Genomic DNA, 17446 nt, shown 5'->3' with positions numbered 1-17446 from the left:
TGCGTAAACCATACCATTGACAGTCCGCATGCATGCAGGTTTTCTTATTTTCAGCAATCTTAAATCAAATAATCGTTAATGTCGTGCTCGTTCGATGCCGTCCTGTTTCAAAAAGAAAGCCACTTCGGAAAGAGGTCCGAAAGAAAGACTTCTTGAGGATGAATCTGGTTGTGCATTGCCAAACTACGTGCGTGACATCCCTCCCATCTTTCTATTTCAATTATTTTTGTACACTGTAGCCTTCTAAACGAACCGCTATATTACATTTCACCGCCATCTGATGGCGGCCGTTTGATGGGAGGGGTGTGGTGTTGCCAGGAAAACGCCATTATCCCGCCCCAGATAGCAAGGTCCGTTTAAACTGTAATCCAGGACCAGCGTCCAGTTCAAATCCTAAGATTAACCAGCATAACAGAAGCTACAAGACTGGTCTCAGATCAGACTAAAAGAAACGATAGATAGGCCTACCCACCAGTCATTTAGATTTACAGGACCCCGACTACTGCACATCGACCTGATAAAGCAGGGAAAACTGCCATTCTGTTGAAGAACCGTCTTTATAACATTTATTCGAGGAAGATATTTCGGATATTTCAGCTCTCGGTGAGCAGATTCCGTTTTTCTTGGGTTACTTAAGTCTGAAAGACACGTCGCTGTGACGCGTTAAAAAATGTAAACATTGGGTTCATGTTGTTCACTCCCCAGGCTATACCTCGCTTTAAAGAAATACATTTAGCTGTAGTTTTTTTCAAGTGTAGGCTAGTACATATCACGCAAAGTCAGGCTATTTTAATATCGTGTAATATTGAAACCACTCAGAATGCGATAGTCTACTGGGCGTGATTTTCCATGCGTTAGCTGGAACAGGATATCGTGTAGTGTAGATTCAGTTGTCTTATTAAGAGGGCTGTTACTGCGCAAAACGCATTTTTTGTTATTCGTCTGTTTAAGCTCATGAAAATGGCGTGATATTAAGCCAGCGTGAGATTGAAATGTTCCCAGATATTAATGCCGGGCACAATCTGCATGTATAGGCGATGCTAGTTTAGTAATGACTAGGGCACGTAAAGATAACGGCGTGCGTCAGTAGAATGCAGCGAGTGCATTTCCATGAATGTGACTGAATGATGTTAACTGATTACCAAGGTTACTGTCTGTGATAAACAACTTGCTCAGTCAAAATTAATTTGATGGATTTGATGCTATGGCATAGTAGTCTTTAGACAAGTAGTAAATATGCTGTACCTACTATTTTAGGAAGTCCATCAAAATGTAATTTATTTGATATATTCTAAACATGGTCTAAAATTTGCCAGATGCTCAACTGAACATGATATTTTTAAAAATTATTTTTGTATTTTTAAGTAATATTTGAGAAACCAGTAGCCTAAATAAGTGATTAAAGTGGGATTTAACACAGTGGTTTTCTGTCCTGGTCCTGGAGTACCACTGCCCCTGCATAGTCAGTGTTTCTCCTGCTCTAACACACCCAATTGAATCAGATGAAATCAGGAATAGCTTGCTAATTAGAGATTAACTGGCTAAACAGTTGGGAGCAGGGAAGCATTAAACAGTCCATATTTTTATGTTTTTTTCTCAGGTCCACTTTTGATGACTAAATAAAAAACAGAATGCAATGATTAGTGAGTCATTTAAACCTTATATTTAATGAATGTGTGAAAATGGTTCAAAAACACCATTTCAAATGTTGAAACTAAAAAATGTTATTGTTTTTTGAAAAATTGCCAATTTTGAATTTGATGCCAGCAAAACGTTTCAAAAAAAGTTGGGACAGGGGCAAGAAAAGACTAGTAAAGTTATGTAATGCTAAAAAAAACAACTGTCATGAAAGGTGCTGTATAAATAAACTTGCCTTGCATAATTTGCAGGGCCCTGTGCAGCATATAGGGCAGGCTCTGGGAAAACCTGATCAGTTTCTGATCAGTCCCTCAATTCGATTTCTTGCTATAAGTGGTAGAAATTGCTTAGGACACCTGAGCCACAAGGGGCGTCAAGTATATAGTTTTATTATAGTTGTTGTTGTCATTGTTATAAATATGATATATTGTTTTTAGCGTTACATTAGATTATTTTAGAAAAATGTCTTACATCTATGTGGTTCATTCATTTATTGGGTGTAAAATAATGGGTATAAAATGTATGCAAGGGACAAGGCCGAAAACCAATATTGAATGGTCGTGATTTTTGGGCCCTCAGAGGCACTGCATTAAAAGCAGAAACAATTCTTTAGTGGAAATCACTGCATGGGCTCAGGGACACGTCTGAAAACAATTGCCTGTAAACAAAGTATGTTGCTGCATCCACAAATGCAAGTTAAAACTCTACCATGCAAAGAAGAAACCATATATAAACAGGATCCAGAAACACTGCCATCTTCTTTGGGCCCAAGGTCATTTATGATGGACTGAGGCAAAGTGGAAAAGTATCCTATGGTCTGAAAAATCAAAAATTTAAATTCTTTTTGGAAATAATGGATGCTGTGTCCTCTAAAGAGGAAAGGGACCATCCGGCTTGTTATCAGCGACGAAAGCCAGCTTCCATGATGATTGGGTTGCATTAGTTCAAAAGGCACCATTAATGCTGAACTATATATAGGTATTGGAGCAACATATACTGCTATTCAGTCTTTTTCAGGTAAGGCCTTCCTTATTTCAGCAAGAAAATGCCAAACCACAATTTGCACATATTACAACAGCATGGCTCCTTAGTAAAAGAGTCCAGGTGCTAAACTGGCTTGCCTGCAGTCCAGACCTGTCACTCAAAACATTTGGCACGTTATGAAATGAAAAATATGACTGAATTGTTGAGCAGCTGAAATACTCTATCAAGCTAGAATGGGAAAGCATTTCACTTTCAAAACTACAGCTATTGGTCTTCTCAGTTCCCAAATGCTTACAGAGTGTTGTTAAAAGAAGTGTTGATGTAACACAGTGGGAAACATATCCCTGTTCAAACTTTTTTTTAATTGTGTTGCTGGCATCAAATTCAAAATGGGCATATATTTTTCAAAAAAAATCTGTTTTACCATTTGCTGTGATGACTTTATATTTTTTTCAATTAAATATAGGGTTAAAACAATTTGTTTCTATTTACATTTTGCACAGCGACCAAACCTTTTTTGGAAATAGGGTTGTAAATCATTTTACATTATCATTTTCCTATCTCTCTTTATGCCTTAGCGTTAAACACCCTTTTTTTATACTGGTATATGGAAATGACATCTCTTCTAAGCCCATGCCATGTATAAGGCTTCATTCAAAAAACAACACTCCTTATAACAACACAATTTATAATTTCTTTATGAATGGGCAGGGCTAAACTATTGTAGGCCAAAAAACCAAATATATATGAATACTTTGATTTTCAATAATTAATGACAATGAATTCAAAACAAGCTGTTGTATTTAAAGACACTGTATGATAAATACAGTCTGTAGAAATGGTCAGTATTCAGGCTTTAAGAAAGCCTATTTCTATTGTTTTATGGTGTACAATGTACGTTTAGCTATTTTTTAGTGTTATACAGTATCAAGAACAACGTAAGTGATTCTATTTGAGATTACTTAACAGCTTTACACAGTTTGAGGCAAGTGTGTGATGATTAAGGCATGTAGTTTGCACAAGGTTAATTGGTAACTCTAAGCTTGCATTATGTGTTAGCTACATTAGCCTTGTAGCAATTTTTGGAACATTTGGAAGAAGTGGAAAAAGATATATATTTGATTTTTGACTGAACCACTGCTTTAATGGATTTTTCTTTTTCTTCTCTAAGTGTGAAGATGTTCTACACTTGTGGTCCAAATGAGGCTATGGTGGTATCAGGTGATGACAAATGCAAATTATTAGCAAATATTATGTTATATATGTGTTTTTGTATCAGAGAAATACAGTTCATAGAGATATATGTTATTACTTTGCATACTATTACGTGGCTGTTAAGAATATCTTCAGATTAATTTGCGGAGATATGTGCTTTCATATTCTTTTCCTTTTAGGATTCTGCCGCTCTCCTCCACTGATGATATCTGGAGGCAGAGTGTTTGTATTTCCCTGTATCCAACAGATCCAGAGGTATTAGCCGTCTTTTTGTGTGTTTTGTGTATTTTAAACGAGACAGTTCATTCATTTGTATTCTTTCTCAGGATCTCTCTCAACACTTTAACTCTGAATGTGAAGAGTGACAAAGTCTACACGCGTCATGGAGTGCCTATCTCTGTTACTGGCATTGCTCAGGTGTCTTTTTTCTCTTTCTACGTGCAGGGATACTGTATCTAAAATACAAAATGCCCCAACCATAATGTATGAAAATGAACTATGAAGTACTTTACCAAAAGTACACTCGGGACCAAAAGTCTGAAACCACTTATTTTTTAATCTGCATAACAGTCTGAGTTAACAGTAGAATCTTAGAAATTTTAAAGGTGCCATAGAATGGAAACTGTACTTACATTGGCATAGTTGAAAAGGGAGTTTGGTACATGGACCTGACATGGCATGAATCTCAAACAGTTTTGTTTCCTTTTTCAAATGCAAATCCTGCATTTGTAAAAGAGGGTGGTAAGATGGGCCAATTCCAAAATCCTAAACTGTTACATAACAGTTTTAACGCATTGATATTTACTCCTCCACAATTTACATATACCAGCCCTTGTTCTAGCCCAACAACAGAGCAACACCAATGAAAATGGCAGACTATGGACAGAAATGTCCAGGTTTGGAAGGGATGTCAGCACTTTTCATACACTTTTCATACCCTTCCTATTCACCTTAAGTGGTGTTACAGTTACATTCTGGCACCTGTACAAATTGCAGCATTTAAGGTGGAACAGAACATTCAATTAAGAAGCTCGTGAATAGGAAGCCAACTTCAGCTCCCACATCTTTAACAAGATCCTGGACAACTTTACTTCAAAGTCATTAGTTTGCTCTGCATGATTCACTCCAGAAAGTTTCTCAAACCTTGGATAATATTGAGCAGCGTTTGACACTGAAGAGAAGGGCAGCTCCAACTTTATTAGTATCACAACCCCAATCACAACCTGCATGTAGCTAGCCATACTGTGCGATTTTATCCACTTTTTGACAGTTGAAGGTAGATCATCTTAAATTGAAGGTTTTGTAGTGAGCTAAAAAACCTTTACTTAATTTGTGCTGTTGTCGAGATTGAAAGCAGGTGGATAGAATTGAGCAGCGTTTGACACTGAAGAGAAGGGCAGCTCCAACTTTATTAGTATCACAACCCCAGTCACAACCTGCAGAGATTGAAAGCAGGTGGCTAGTATAGGTAATGTTAGCTACTAGCAAGCTCCAAGTAACTAGCATAGATAATTAAATAGTATGATGATGTAGCTTACATACATTCATAAAAGCATTCTGTTGCACCTTTAACATGAATTTAAGAATTTCTGTAGATTGGTATAGAATGATAGCATGCACTGGAGCTGCCTTTGATGAGTAGATCAAATCCACCTGAAAGTCATTTGAACACAAATTTCAAGGGAAGGAATAAGGCTAAAAAAATCGGAACTTTTTGTACAAAGGCCTTAACATGATCAGTGTCACAAACAGGCGTAAATTTGAGTAGTGAACTAGAAATAATACAGAATCTTAAACAACTTTTCATCCTTTTACTTGTTTTACTTAAAACTTTTCACAATTCTAAATCTTTCTGTTGTTTATTTGCAGGATTGAATGAAAATAATCCTATATTTTCCAAGTGATATCAGACTTTTGGATGTCACTGTATATCCACATAAAATACACAGTTTTGTATTTTGAAAATGCAAAAATATTCTTATACCGCGACAAGAGATTAGTAGGTCTAAAATCACCTGAATAAGAAATGGGCCATGGGTCAAAATACATGCTTTTTTATTTTTTCCAGACTCAAAAAAAATTGCAAAACACTTTCATCTTTTGGAAACATATTTCAAATACAGTATATCAGCAATGATACCTATTTCTGCCTACATGTGACAGTAAACCATTAAACTGTGTTGCTGCTAACGTAAAATATTTTCCTTTACCATTTTTATAAAGTGACATCAACTGTAATGTTGTTAACCACAGTGTTGTTTTTTCCCCAGATGAAGATTCAAGGGCAAAATAAGCAGATGTTAGCAGCAGCATGTCAGATGTTCATGGGGAAATCTGAAGCAGAGATTGCACAGATCGCCCTGGAAACTCTGGAGGGCCATCAGCGAGCTATCATTGCCCATTTGACTGTGGAGGTAGGAAACACAAATTTTTATAAAGTATCAGTTACTGTTGATTGTCCTTTAGCCCACTGAAATCTGTAAGAAAAACGATCTAAGAAACTGAAGTCACCTCTGGCATGTATCTGCTCTGAAGGAAATCTATAAAGATCGTAAGAAGTTTTCCGAGCAAGTGTTCAAGGTGGCCTCGTCTGACCTTGTCAACATGGGCATCAGTGTGGTCAGCTACACGCTCAAAGACGTTCACGATGATCAGGTGTGTACACATATCTTTACGTTACATGTAGCTTTTCAAGTAAATATTGCAGTTTTTTGACTGTTTATTCTCTCCTCTGTCAGGATTACCTGCACTCTCTGGGAAAAGCTCGTACAGCTCAGGTGCAGAAGGATGCCCGTATTGGAGAGGCTTTAAACAAAAGAGACGCTGTTATCAGGGTGAGACAATTCAGCCTCTCTCTCTTTTCTCCCATTTTTAATCGCTTGTAAAGCCTTTCCTTTGTTCTTGGTTGAGCCATTTATTGGCCTGCATTGTAGTACTCCCTCACTACATACGCAATTTATTTTGAAAGGTTTTCAGACACCTGTTCAACCCATGTTTCTTCTAATATCAAGGGTATTAAAAGGGAGTTTTCTGTGGAGATTTCACAAGCTATATGTGTGCAAGTGTGAGCACCTGTGTCAGCAATGGGTGCACCGTAAAATAGTTCTTCTGTTTTACTAATTAGAAGACATAGCTGTGTACTTTTGGAAACAATGCATCACAAATAATACCTGCTCCTTATGCTCAGTGGATAGTTAAATATTCAGTTGCCCCACTGGGTTAATGCCATTGGACAGACATTGTTTCTGAGCTTTCATAAATGTTGCTAGCCTACTCTCTACAAGCAGTGTTAGCAATGGTAGCTACTCAGTAAAAGTTTGTGTAAATCTAGCCTGAAACTGCCCTAAACCTTCAAACTCTCCTTCTTTTTTCCATGCGTAACTTTCTGTAGGAGGCTCATGCATTGCAGGAGAAGGTGTCTGCTCAGTACATGAATGAGATACAGATGGCTAAGGCTCAGAGAGACTTTGAGCTGAAGAAAGCTGCCTATGACATTGAGGTCAACACAAAAAAAGCAGAATCTGAAATGGCTTACCAGCTTCAGGTAAATACTACATCAAGTAGAACAAAAGGGAAAAAATACACTTGAGAAATCACATGTACACACTCACAATGAAAAAGAATTGGTTAGGTTCCAACTAATGCCATACCCTGCTTAGGAGCCAAGGGATATAGCAAATATGCGCATATGTGTAATAGTGTTTTCCCCCAATAATCCTGGTCGAAGTTCACAATGGGACTTCGGGTACATGTAGCCATACTTAGCCAGTGAACACAGGCTGACTAGGTTGTTGAAAATATGGGAAACACTAGAACCTCTGGGGAGACTGGGAAGAACCCAGAGTCTGAGGGGCAATGATCAGTGAGCCAGGGACCTGTGAGGTAATGTTTAGAAACTCACCACAGGCTAAATTCATGAGAAGGCAACAGAGGCTTTGTTCATGGAAAGCAAAACACAGCAACCAGAAAGATCACATCAGAGGTCAGGAAGACATGTTGGAAGCTAGGTAAATGATGAAGGCTGCAGGAGCCAGGAACTGGTTGGCCAGCAAGACTAAAGCTGCTGTAATTGGGCATAAACTGTCTGAGAAAGATGGGTACACCTGAGACACAGAAAGCATTGTTGGAATCTGAGCTCCTGAAGTAGAAAATGCAAGAGTGTGAAAAGCCATTTATGCCACTGGATTTCTCCTCACATTTTGGCATCTGGTCTCTGTGGCTGAGCCAGGTTGTGTTTGCGCATATGTTTAGGGTTGATGTTTGGAGGGAAGGGGCTGTACTTGTTTGACTGAGTTTCAAAACAGTTAGCTTCAGTAAATATCCACCAAAAATTGATGACTGCCTTTAAGACACAAGAAGCAGAATGAGGAACAGTGGTGACTGATGCCAGAGGATAAGGAGGCTTAGCAGTGATCAACATGGACAAATGTCCATAAGATGACTGGTGCTGCTGAATTCCGTTAATTGCCTTGTCCATTTTCTGATGCTGCTTTTATCTCAGGCAACTCAGGGAAGGAGTATGTACAGTTTATAGAACAACTCTTTCTGTAGCACACAGGAGGAGGGCTAATGGTAGAGAACCAAAGAAAGAGAGAGAGAACCCTTAGAGTTGTTAGAAGCTCATTGAAATGTAGTTGTTACTTTCAGTTCTAGTGTGGCGTTTTGTTTTAAGTTTTGTGCAATTAAAAGGCCACTTTTCACCTTTGCTTCGTCTCTGAGTATTCTTTTCTAAGTCCTTGCTTGGTATCCTGTTTAGAGTGGCATGGTCTGGCTCCAGCTGTTGTTGCAGTTGCCAACCATGTTGTCCTTGCTCTCATTGTTCCTGCGGTAACATAGTGTGTCCTTGGGCTAGCATGTCTGTTTGTATCCTAATCACATTCACTAAGTCCATGGTTTACGGCTAAGTCTTCTGTAACAAATAGGATACATAATGCAGTGATTGAAGTTAAATCTTGCATTGGGGAAAAATATCAGAAACAGATCTTTTCTCCCCAGAATTGAATAGCTAAGTTCAGTGCTGTAGTTCTGATTATTTAAGTGACTAATAACCTGGAAATAGCCCAGGGTGTAACTATGACATTTGAAGTGTGAATTTGAAGAATTCACCTGTCGATTAAGAAGCCATATGAACTTTCTCATGTGTTCCATGCTGGTCTGGTGCTGGTATAGCGGGTCACTCAGCATAGTAATGCTGGTTGACGAGCATGTCAGTATCCAAAACACAGCATGTGCTGCTTTTGCTTGTGATCAGCTATGCTGGTCTATACTGGTTACTGTAGCAGGGATGACCAACAAGGCAAAATGTTTGAAGCTTTTGTTTAAATGTTATTAGTTATTGCTAGAAAAACATTAGCATCTTTGTAGTCTAGGTTTAGGCTTAATCTGGGTCTGGGAAACTGGCCCCATATGTACTGTGCACTGTCTAAAAGTCTTATTTATATAGGCAGTAAGAATTTTTTTTTTTGAAAAAAAACAAGAACATTAGAATGAGTACAAATAATCAAAAAATTGTGATTTGGTGGGTGTCTGTGTTAGCTTAACCATTTCCAAACCTCTCCTCAAGGATGTCCAGTATTTACAGTTGCCATCAACTACCTAGTTAATTTAATCAGTTCTTTATTAAAGTAAACCAGGTATGCTGCTGATGGAATTTTACAAATCTGTGCAGTGACTGGAATGCACCAAGAACAAAACCTATGCTCTTCTTTATTAGTAACCCAAGATATTAAAACTTTTTCAAAAACAACAACAAAAATCCTATTACATTATACTGTATTTATGTTTATTTGTATTTATTTTAATGTTATATAGTGTTTACTGTTCAGATAAATAGGTTTAAACAATTCTTGGCTGGCCTTTTGCACAAACTAATGCATCTCTTCAACTACTTTCTGTTGTTTGTTCTAGGTGGCTAAGACAAAGCAGCGTATTGAGGAAGAGAAAATGCAAGTGCAGGTGGTGGAGCGTACCCAGCAGATCACCCTTCAGGAGCAGGAGATCACACGCAGAGAGAAGGAGCTGGAGGCCAAGGTCAAGAAACCAGCCGAGGCTGAGAGATACCGCCTGGAGAAGCTGGCAGAAGCCGAACGGTAAGTCTAAGTAGCTACGGTCTTTAGGTGACCAATAACTACTTAGATTTCAGTAATGGTCAGTAACACCAAGAGCACCACAAAAAGTGATGGCAGCTGTTTTATTATTTTTTTGTGCGCTCTCTCATTCTCCTGTGTCTCTCTTTTTTTATGACAAATACAGTCTTCAGCTCATCATGGAGGCAGAGGCTGAGGCAGAGTCCATTAGAGTGAGTAAACAGTAGCCTTTTAAAGCTACACTCAGCTGGCCAGCATCACTTAGAAACAAAGATTAAAAGTCTCAAGGCTGGTGTTCCAGACAAGTATTAAACTTAGTCTTGATTTAAATTTCATGGTATTGGTTTCACTACATCAAAATACAGCATTTATGGTATATTTAAAATATAGTAGTATAGTATGTATAATTGACATGTACTGCATGCATGTTCATTTGTGATATCTTGTATTAAATAAATACAGTGAGTTACAAGTTTCTCCCTTCAGGTGAGAGGAGAGGCTGAGGCATTTGCTGTGGAGGCTAAAGGGCGTGCCGAGGCAGAGCAGATGGCAAAGAAGGCTGAAGCCTTCCAGCAGTATAAGGAGGGAGCCATGGTGGATATGCTATTGGAAAAACTGCCACAGGTAAGACTGTGTGTATGTGTGCAAATCGATGCTGTAGTAACAAAACCTACAGGAAAAAGGTCTACTATTAATGTATTTAATTTGCAATGAAAGTTATGTCAAAATGGTCATTAAGTACAAGTTATTAATTTTACAGGAGATATTCCTGAGGAGATGAGATATAACTTTAAATAGCATCTGCATAAACATGGAGGAAAGTCAAAGGAAAATAAGTACACAGGAGTTTCCAAAACTGTAGTAAAAATGATTAAAAGATGGAGAGAAAATAGACTCTTAACAACCATGCAAGGCCTGGTAGCCCATCAAAACTGTTATAATCAGACAGTACTTTCATCTTTGAGAGATAGAAGAAAAAGATCTGAAAAATTGTGAAAGACAAGCACTGTAAGTCTGAAAGGATGTGTAGTGGTCAAGATGTCATTACAGAGACCAGAAAAGGACAAAAACAGAGAAAATTTGTACACACGTAGAAGCTGATGGTATTTAGTTGTTCAGGTGTTTGTATAAATTGCTGATTAACATATGTTTTCTACTTTTTTTCCTGATGCTGAAAAATAAATATTTTGTATTTGCTTCCAGTTTGACTGGAAATAGAATAAATCACTTGTGGACTATAACTTTTTCACAGTACTGTCTATTAATGTAAAGATATTTTAGTCAAGTAATTTTGGATGATTTTTATTTGCCTATTTATCATGAAATGTTCACAATATAAGAAGTTGGCCTTTTCAAATGTTTTTTGGAGTTTTTGATATGACAGTTACAATAAGGGAGAGAGTACAGCATCACCCAGAGCATGAACCTATGTTTCACAAACAAAACCAAACATCTGTAACAGACTCCAGTTATGTTTAAACATAGTCTCAACTGTTAAGGTTATTTGCTCATTATGGTTTTACCACAGACATTAACAGCTAGGGGAAACAGGGGAAACATTAGACCAGTTTGTAACTAACTAACATTATTGAAATTATCAATGATAAGGAATAAAGATCCAAACTTTTTTAAAGGCAATTGTAAAACTTTATAAACTGTGAGAGCAAAATAAATTTTAAATCTTTCCTGGGCAGTAATTGCACCTACATGAGCTGAACCAATAGCCACCATGGTCTTTCAGAGGACATACAGTCATAAACCGCCAGGTTACACAGAACCCAGTGCAGCAGCCTTAAACCCCTAAACCCTTTATGATTGGGGGTGGCATAGTGGGGCAGAGGGTAATGCTGTCGTCTCACAGCAAGAAGGGTCCTGGCTGGGTGACCATGGTCCTTTCTGTGTGGAATTTGCATGTTGTCTGCGTGGGTTTCCCCCAGGTACTCAGGTTTTCCTAAGACATGCTGTCAGGCCAATTTGAGATGCTAATGTTTCCTGCCTTCCGTCCAGTGAGCAGTGGGATAGGCTTCAGCCCCGCAACCCAGGAGGATGAGCAGCTTAGGTTGTGTGTGTGGTTTATGATGATTCACAGTGCTTTCCACATGATCTTGTGTAATTGCCTATAAATATGCTCCCACAGCAGGTATCGTTACTTTAATTCTGTCTTGCCAACTACTTTTTTCATGAGGAAGACTTTGGCACACTTATGAAATCACGACATCAGTTCTTTGAGAAATGCCAAATTTACTGCTCATCACATCCTCAATGGCTGCACAATCAGAATAGCTCCCATGCAGTAAAACTAAGTATACTGACTTTCTTTATCATTCTGAATGCATTCTTCTGCCAAGCAGTTTATTTGCTCTGCGCTCAGAGGCTCATGCTTAATGGTTACTTTTACTTCCCTGTCTTCAACTTTCCTCCTTTGACTACCACTGTAGCTGTTTCTGTAACAGTCAGATCAAGACCACCTTGATCAGAACTGCCTTCATTGTCACTGGAAGAAGACTGCTCTTTCTAAAGGGAGGGATTCACTTTCTTTTCCCTTGTCTTAGTATGGTTCAGCAATTCATCTTTCTCTTTTTCAAGCAATTCCACTTTGGCTTGCAGGACACTGATAGTGTTGTCGCTCTGTTCTTACAAAAAAGTGCCAATGTCTGAACACCTGAACATACCCATCAAGGTCCTTTACACATTTGCTCAGAACCATAAAACATTGCTCCTGATTCTTAGGTCTCGCATACAATTTTGCTGCAGTGAGAGAAAGATATTGACTTAATCCCATCTTTGTCACCATTGTTGTAAATCTTTGTCTTTTCCATGAAAGAGAGTCAGGAGAACAGGGTTAACAAAAAAAAGATGTTCTTTATTTGAAGAGAGCGTGCTGTCCATTCTTCTACAAACCCTAGTCTCAAGAACAGTTTTTGGACCTAGAGCTTTACACCGTACATCTCCCAACCCCCAAGAGAGTCATAAAGAACAGAGTGGATGTTCTCCGAGATTTGAATCCTGTTGTAAAAAGGACAGACTTGATATCGTAAACAGAGTGTTTTGTTCCTGTCCTTAGGAAGTGTTGTAAAAGGCAACTTGCTGTTGTTGTTCAAACCATGATAACATAGTTCTCAAGAGAAGACTTTAGCATTAACACTGCTTACCAATGAATATCAACTAAAACAAGAAAAAAGAACAGAAAACTAGAAAATAAAACAATTCCCAATGGTACCAGTGTACATTTGAAAGTCTCAAAATCTAAAGTCTTAAATTTGGATATAGTAAAATTGACTCACTGGGCTTTCACATTCATAATGTGTTATCTTTGTTATCTAATGTGTCCTCTAGGTGGCAGAGGAGATCAGCAAGCCTCTGTCAGCTGCCAATAAGGTTACCATGGTTTCAAGTGGTGGCTCAGAAGTGGGTGCGGCCAAGTTGACTGGTGAAGTACTGGATATCATGACCAGGCTTCCGGAGACCATTGAAAAATTGACAGGAGTCAACATCTCTCAGGTGAGAATACTTGAATAAAATGCAACACATGCACACAGAACATTTATAACCTACTTGAGCATTGTGGTGGTTTAAAATATGGTGGTGAGTAAAAGGAGAGTGACTCATTAGAACTGAGTGGAAAACAAATCCTATACACCTACTCTGCGTTGGTAAGCAATTTAAATGAGCATAATCAAACCTCATGTTCTTTATTCTGCAGGTGGCCCGAACTGGCTAAACGCCGACACTGTGTTGACACCTTCAGCCTTCAGATCCGCATTTGTCAATCTTTTCCTCTTAATTTTTGTCTTTCCTAATGTCTCTCTATTACCACATCGTGTGTTCAGTCCTGTTATTCCCCTCTTTATTTCATCTTACTTGTCATATCTTTCTTCTCCATCACTGCCTGTTAACTTGCCTTGCTGCTGAGCCCAAAATGTTCAGTAAATTGTAACATGCCAGTGCAGTGTAAGTAGTGAAACAGCTATTTAAGGAAGTTGCAGTTTAGTGACCAAATCCAAAGTATGAAGCCTTTAATCAAAGTTACCAAGATGCTGTTTCTTCACAATCATGAGTCTATCTGTATCTATCTGTATAAGCTCATACTGTTACCTTATTGCCTTGTATCGATATTTGTCCTTAAATTTGTAATTGTGATTGTATCATATATCTTGATACCCCTTAACAATAAGACTTCTGTTGCATGACGCTTGTATTCAAAGGTAAATAATACAGAATTTTTGGTACCTAATTATCTGAATATGGCACATCTCTCTTATGTCTCTTATATTAGTAATTGTACCAGTTCCAATGCCAGTTTTTGCAAAGTGTTCTTAGTAGTGATTTCATAACTAAAAAAATACAAAGACAGGATGTCTAGTCAAGCTATTTGTCATGGGCCAGTATTTTATGTATTTTTATATAAACAACTGTGTGCTTGTTAGCAATACTTTCTTTTACACTTCAGAAATTAATTGATAATTAATTGATCAAATGGTTTTAAATAATTTACACTTGATTTGGAAGCCCAATATAAATTAAATTATTGGGTTGCCCCAAAGTGCACACTTGCAGTTAGTGGTTTTGCTTAAGTGTACACTAGCTTGACTTATTTTTGAAGTCATTAGAAGTGCGCAAGCCATAAGTATACGGACATTCTCAAAATGTTAACCCTCTACTGCCCACATTATGAAAGCAAAATATGTCAGGTTTTCTTGCATGAAATAATCCTAAATATTAACATTGAAAACAAAACAAAAAAAATGTATTCGGCATCCTTTTGGAGTATGTTGCTTTGAGGCAACATTGTATGCCAGTAGAAAAAAAGGAAGAAGTCATATGAAATTAATTTTATTTAATGTTAATATTTGGAATGAAATTATGTAGTTATATGATTACTTGATCCTTAAATACTAAAAACACAAAAAAAGACTAATTCTACTAAGTTATTTTTAAAGAAACCATGTTATTATGATGCAACTTCATTAAGCCATGTTTTAAATTCTTGCAAACAATCATGTAAAACAACGGATAACTAGAAAAATGCTGAGTGTTGCATGACAGATTTGACTGTTATGGGCTGCTAGCAACTAATATTGCATAAGTTAGATTTAAAAAAAAAAACAAACAAACATTATTCTAAAAAAAAGAAAAAAAAACAATTCTAGAAGAAAAATAAATCCTAACTGCAGTGATCTTTCAAGTGATGTAAAAAAAGTGACACTTGTTACACTATCCATTTCAGTGCGTTTACATGCACTTCAGTTATCAGATAATGGGGAATCACCGCGTCTTCATGAGTCAGGCAGTATTTGGATTTCTGCTTTGCAACCAGCTAGGATAACACGTGATGTAAACGTAACATAAAAATCTTCATCATTCCACTTCACATCACAAACCTTGAGTCACGTTCACAGAAAATATGATATCATCTAGAAGATGAAGAATATTTAAATTCGTCATTTTGTGAAGCATGTAGTTGTTTTAAGCGTTGCTCCAAAAGTGTTTTGTTGCCATCTTGCAGGTGCTATGTTAAACGCTACTTGCTTTTTCCAGTACTGTGGTCTTGTGTTCGCACATGTGCGAACTGAGAAAACGAAGGAAATCAGAGTAAGAATATACATGCGCCAACAAGTTGATTACTGAGCTAAAATCCAGCTCTCTCTATCAGTTTTCTAGGCGTTACTCCTAGAAATCTAGGAAATCAGTGTATGCTGTTACGACAGGATTATGAAGTGCACGTAAATGCAGTGTTGCTTATAGATAAATATTTAACTTATTTAATTGCTCATAACCAAATCATTTAAATGATACAGAATGTTAAAAGCAAATGTGAATGATATTTTTGGGTGGAAATAAAAAAGATGAAAAATTGTTTTTCTGAAAAAGCTCTGAGCTGACAATGTATGCATCCACATAGGCTACTAGAGATTTTTAAATGCCCACCAGAAGACAGTTTGACCTAGTGTAAATGTCTTATTGGTTTATTTAGCCTTTTTTTCATTATTAACCATTTTATTCTCATTACAGATGAACATGCACACAAGTACATGAAACTGCAAGTATGAACTTTGGGAATTGCCAAATTTTTCAGGAGCTGGCTGCTGTAAACTTTGCAACAAGCAAGCATAAATATTCCGCTATATGGTTGTCATTTTGCTGAATCTGAAGTAGGTGTTTTGTTGTTGCTAGGTTTTACATCAGATGATTAGCAAGCAAATTATTACTAACGTTGGCCCTATCATCAAGAGATTGCGAGCTCGATCCCCGCTGATGCTACAGCCATCTGTGGCCGGGACCCCGAGAGAGCACAATTGGCCTTGCTCTCCTTTGGTGTGTAGGATGGCCCTCCCTCTCCCCCCATCACTCAGCGCAGTGCTAGCCAGCGGAAGCTTCTTTTAGCTGACGTAACAGAACTGGCAGTTAGCGTTCTCCTCCAAGCACATTCAGCTGTCTAAGTAAATATAAAACACATGTTTCTCCCTAATCAATAAATGCACTTGAAGCACCATTATAGAAGTGCAGCATAGTCATCCATGTTAGCCTATGATAAAAATTGTGTGCTGAATATATCCATTTCACTGAGTGTTATAAATATATATAAATCACAAATAAACATGATAAATACTGATATCTTGGTTGATCCATACTGCAGTGTATGTGTAATATATTTTAACAAAATAATAGTTTACAGTATATTTTTCTCTTTATTCTGGAACTACTTTCCATGTCCATGCCTATACTAACCCAAATCATTCCTTGCATGAACTTAACCCTAACTTGTTTAAGCCGCCTCAGAATTACTGGAGTACTTGTACTCAATTACAGACTTTTTAACCCTTACACTTTCATTTAGACCTTAAAAGCACTCATAACAAATACTAAAGACCATGAGATTTTTCTTTTGTAGTTCCCATGTACTTGAATTTGTTTTTACTGAAACATCCAACTAAATTCATAACATTGTAAGATGCAAGTGTGCACAACTATGCTAATTAGTTTTACTGCCCCTTAGACCCTTTGCAACACACCCCATAGTAAAGAAAACTTTTAATTTATCTTTTAAGGGATTTACTTTTTACTTTTACATACTTCCACTCAAGTACGTTTTTTGGTTGGGGCAAGTTACATGAACATGAACTAAACTGTGCTGTAAAGTAGATCTTCAGGAGGAGGGCTGGTTATCACTGTATATCACTACATACCTGAATTATATAATAATAAAATGAGAATACATCTCGAGATTGTCAGTAATCTGTTTTCTTAAGGCAAGTAAAAGGGACTAAACTGATTATGATCTCAGGGATACTGAGATCACATAAGAAATTACATTTCCAGTTGCCTTTAAGTGCTAACCATAAACTGACAGCACTAGTCTTCAATGACCAATGCAATGTCTCTTCTTTTTTTTATTGTTCATATAAGGAGAAACAGTTATTTAGATGAATGAGCATGGTTTATACAGCAAAGTCAGCATAAAGAGTAGTTAACAAGAGTAGTAGGAGACATTAATTAATATTGAGAACTGTATTATTTTCCAA

General features: G+C 37.4%; 1 protein-coding gene across 1 annotated transcript; it reads left to right on the top strand.

Annotated features, from left to right (window-relative positions):
- Positions 1 to 298: 298 nt before the first annotated feature.
- flot1a (flotillin 1a) lies at positions 299 to 17147 on the top strand. Its single transcript, XM_036567096.1, has 13 exons — positions 299 to 603; positions 3794 to 3843; positions 4017 to 4092; positions 4164 to 4254; positions 6108 to 6251; positions 6373 to 6492; positions 6576 to 6671; positions 7229 to 7381; positions 9745 to 9926; positions 10090 to 10135; positions 10410 to 10547; positions 13260 to 13424; positions 13627 to 17147. Exons 2-13 carry the CDS (start codon positions 3801 to 3803, stop codon positions 13642 to 13644), a joined length of 1272 nt encoding a protein of 423 aa, XP_036422989.1. The 5' UTR covers positions 299 to 603; positions 3794 to 3800; the 3' UTR covers positions 13645 to 17147.
- The last annotated feature ends 299 nt before the right edge of the window (positions 17148 to 17446 follow it).

This window comes from Colossoma macropomum, unplaced genomic scaffold, assembly GCF_904425465.1.
Source record: "Colossoma macropomum unplaced genomic scaffold, Colossoma_macropomum, whole genome shotgun sequence".
NCBI classification, from domain to species: domain Eukaryota; kingdom Metazoa; phylum Chordata; class Actinopteri; order Characiformes; family Serrasalmidae; genus Colossoma; species Colossoma macropomum.
Note: the sequence above shows the minus strand (reverse complement) of the source record. Positions and strands in the feature narration are given on the sequence as shown.

Coding starts and splice junctions, on each gene's coding strand:
- flot1a (XM_036567096.1), top strand. CDS start 3,801: ATGTTCTACACTTGTGGTCCAAATGAGGCTATGGTGGTATCAG. Junction 7,382..9,744: donor AAATGGCTTACCAGCTTCAG/GTAAATACTACA, acceptor TGTTTGTTCTAG/GTGGCTAAGACAAAGCAGCG. Junction 10,548..13,259: donor TATTGGAAAAACTGCCACAG/GTAAGACTGTGT, acceptor TGTGTCCTCTAG/GTGGCAGAGGAGATCAGCAA.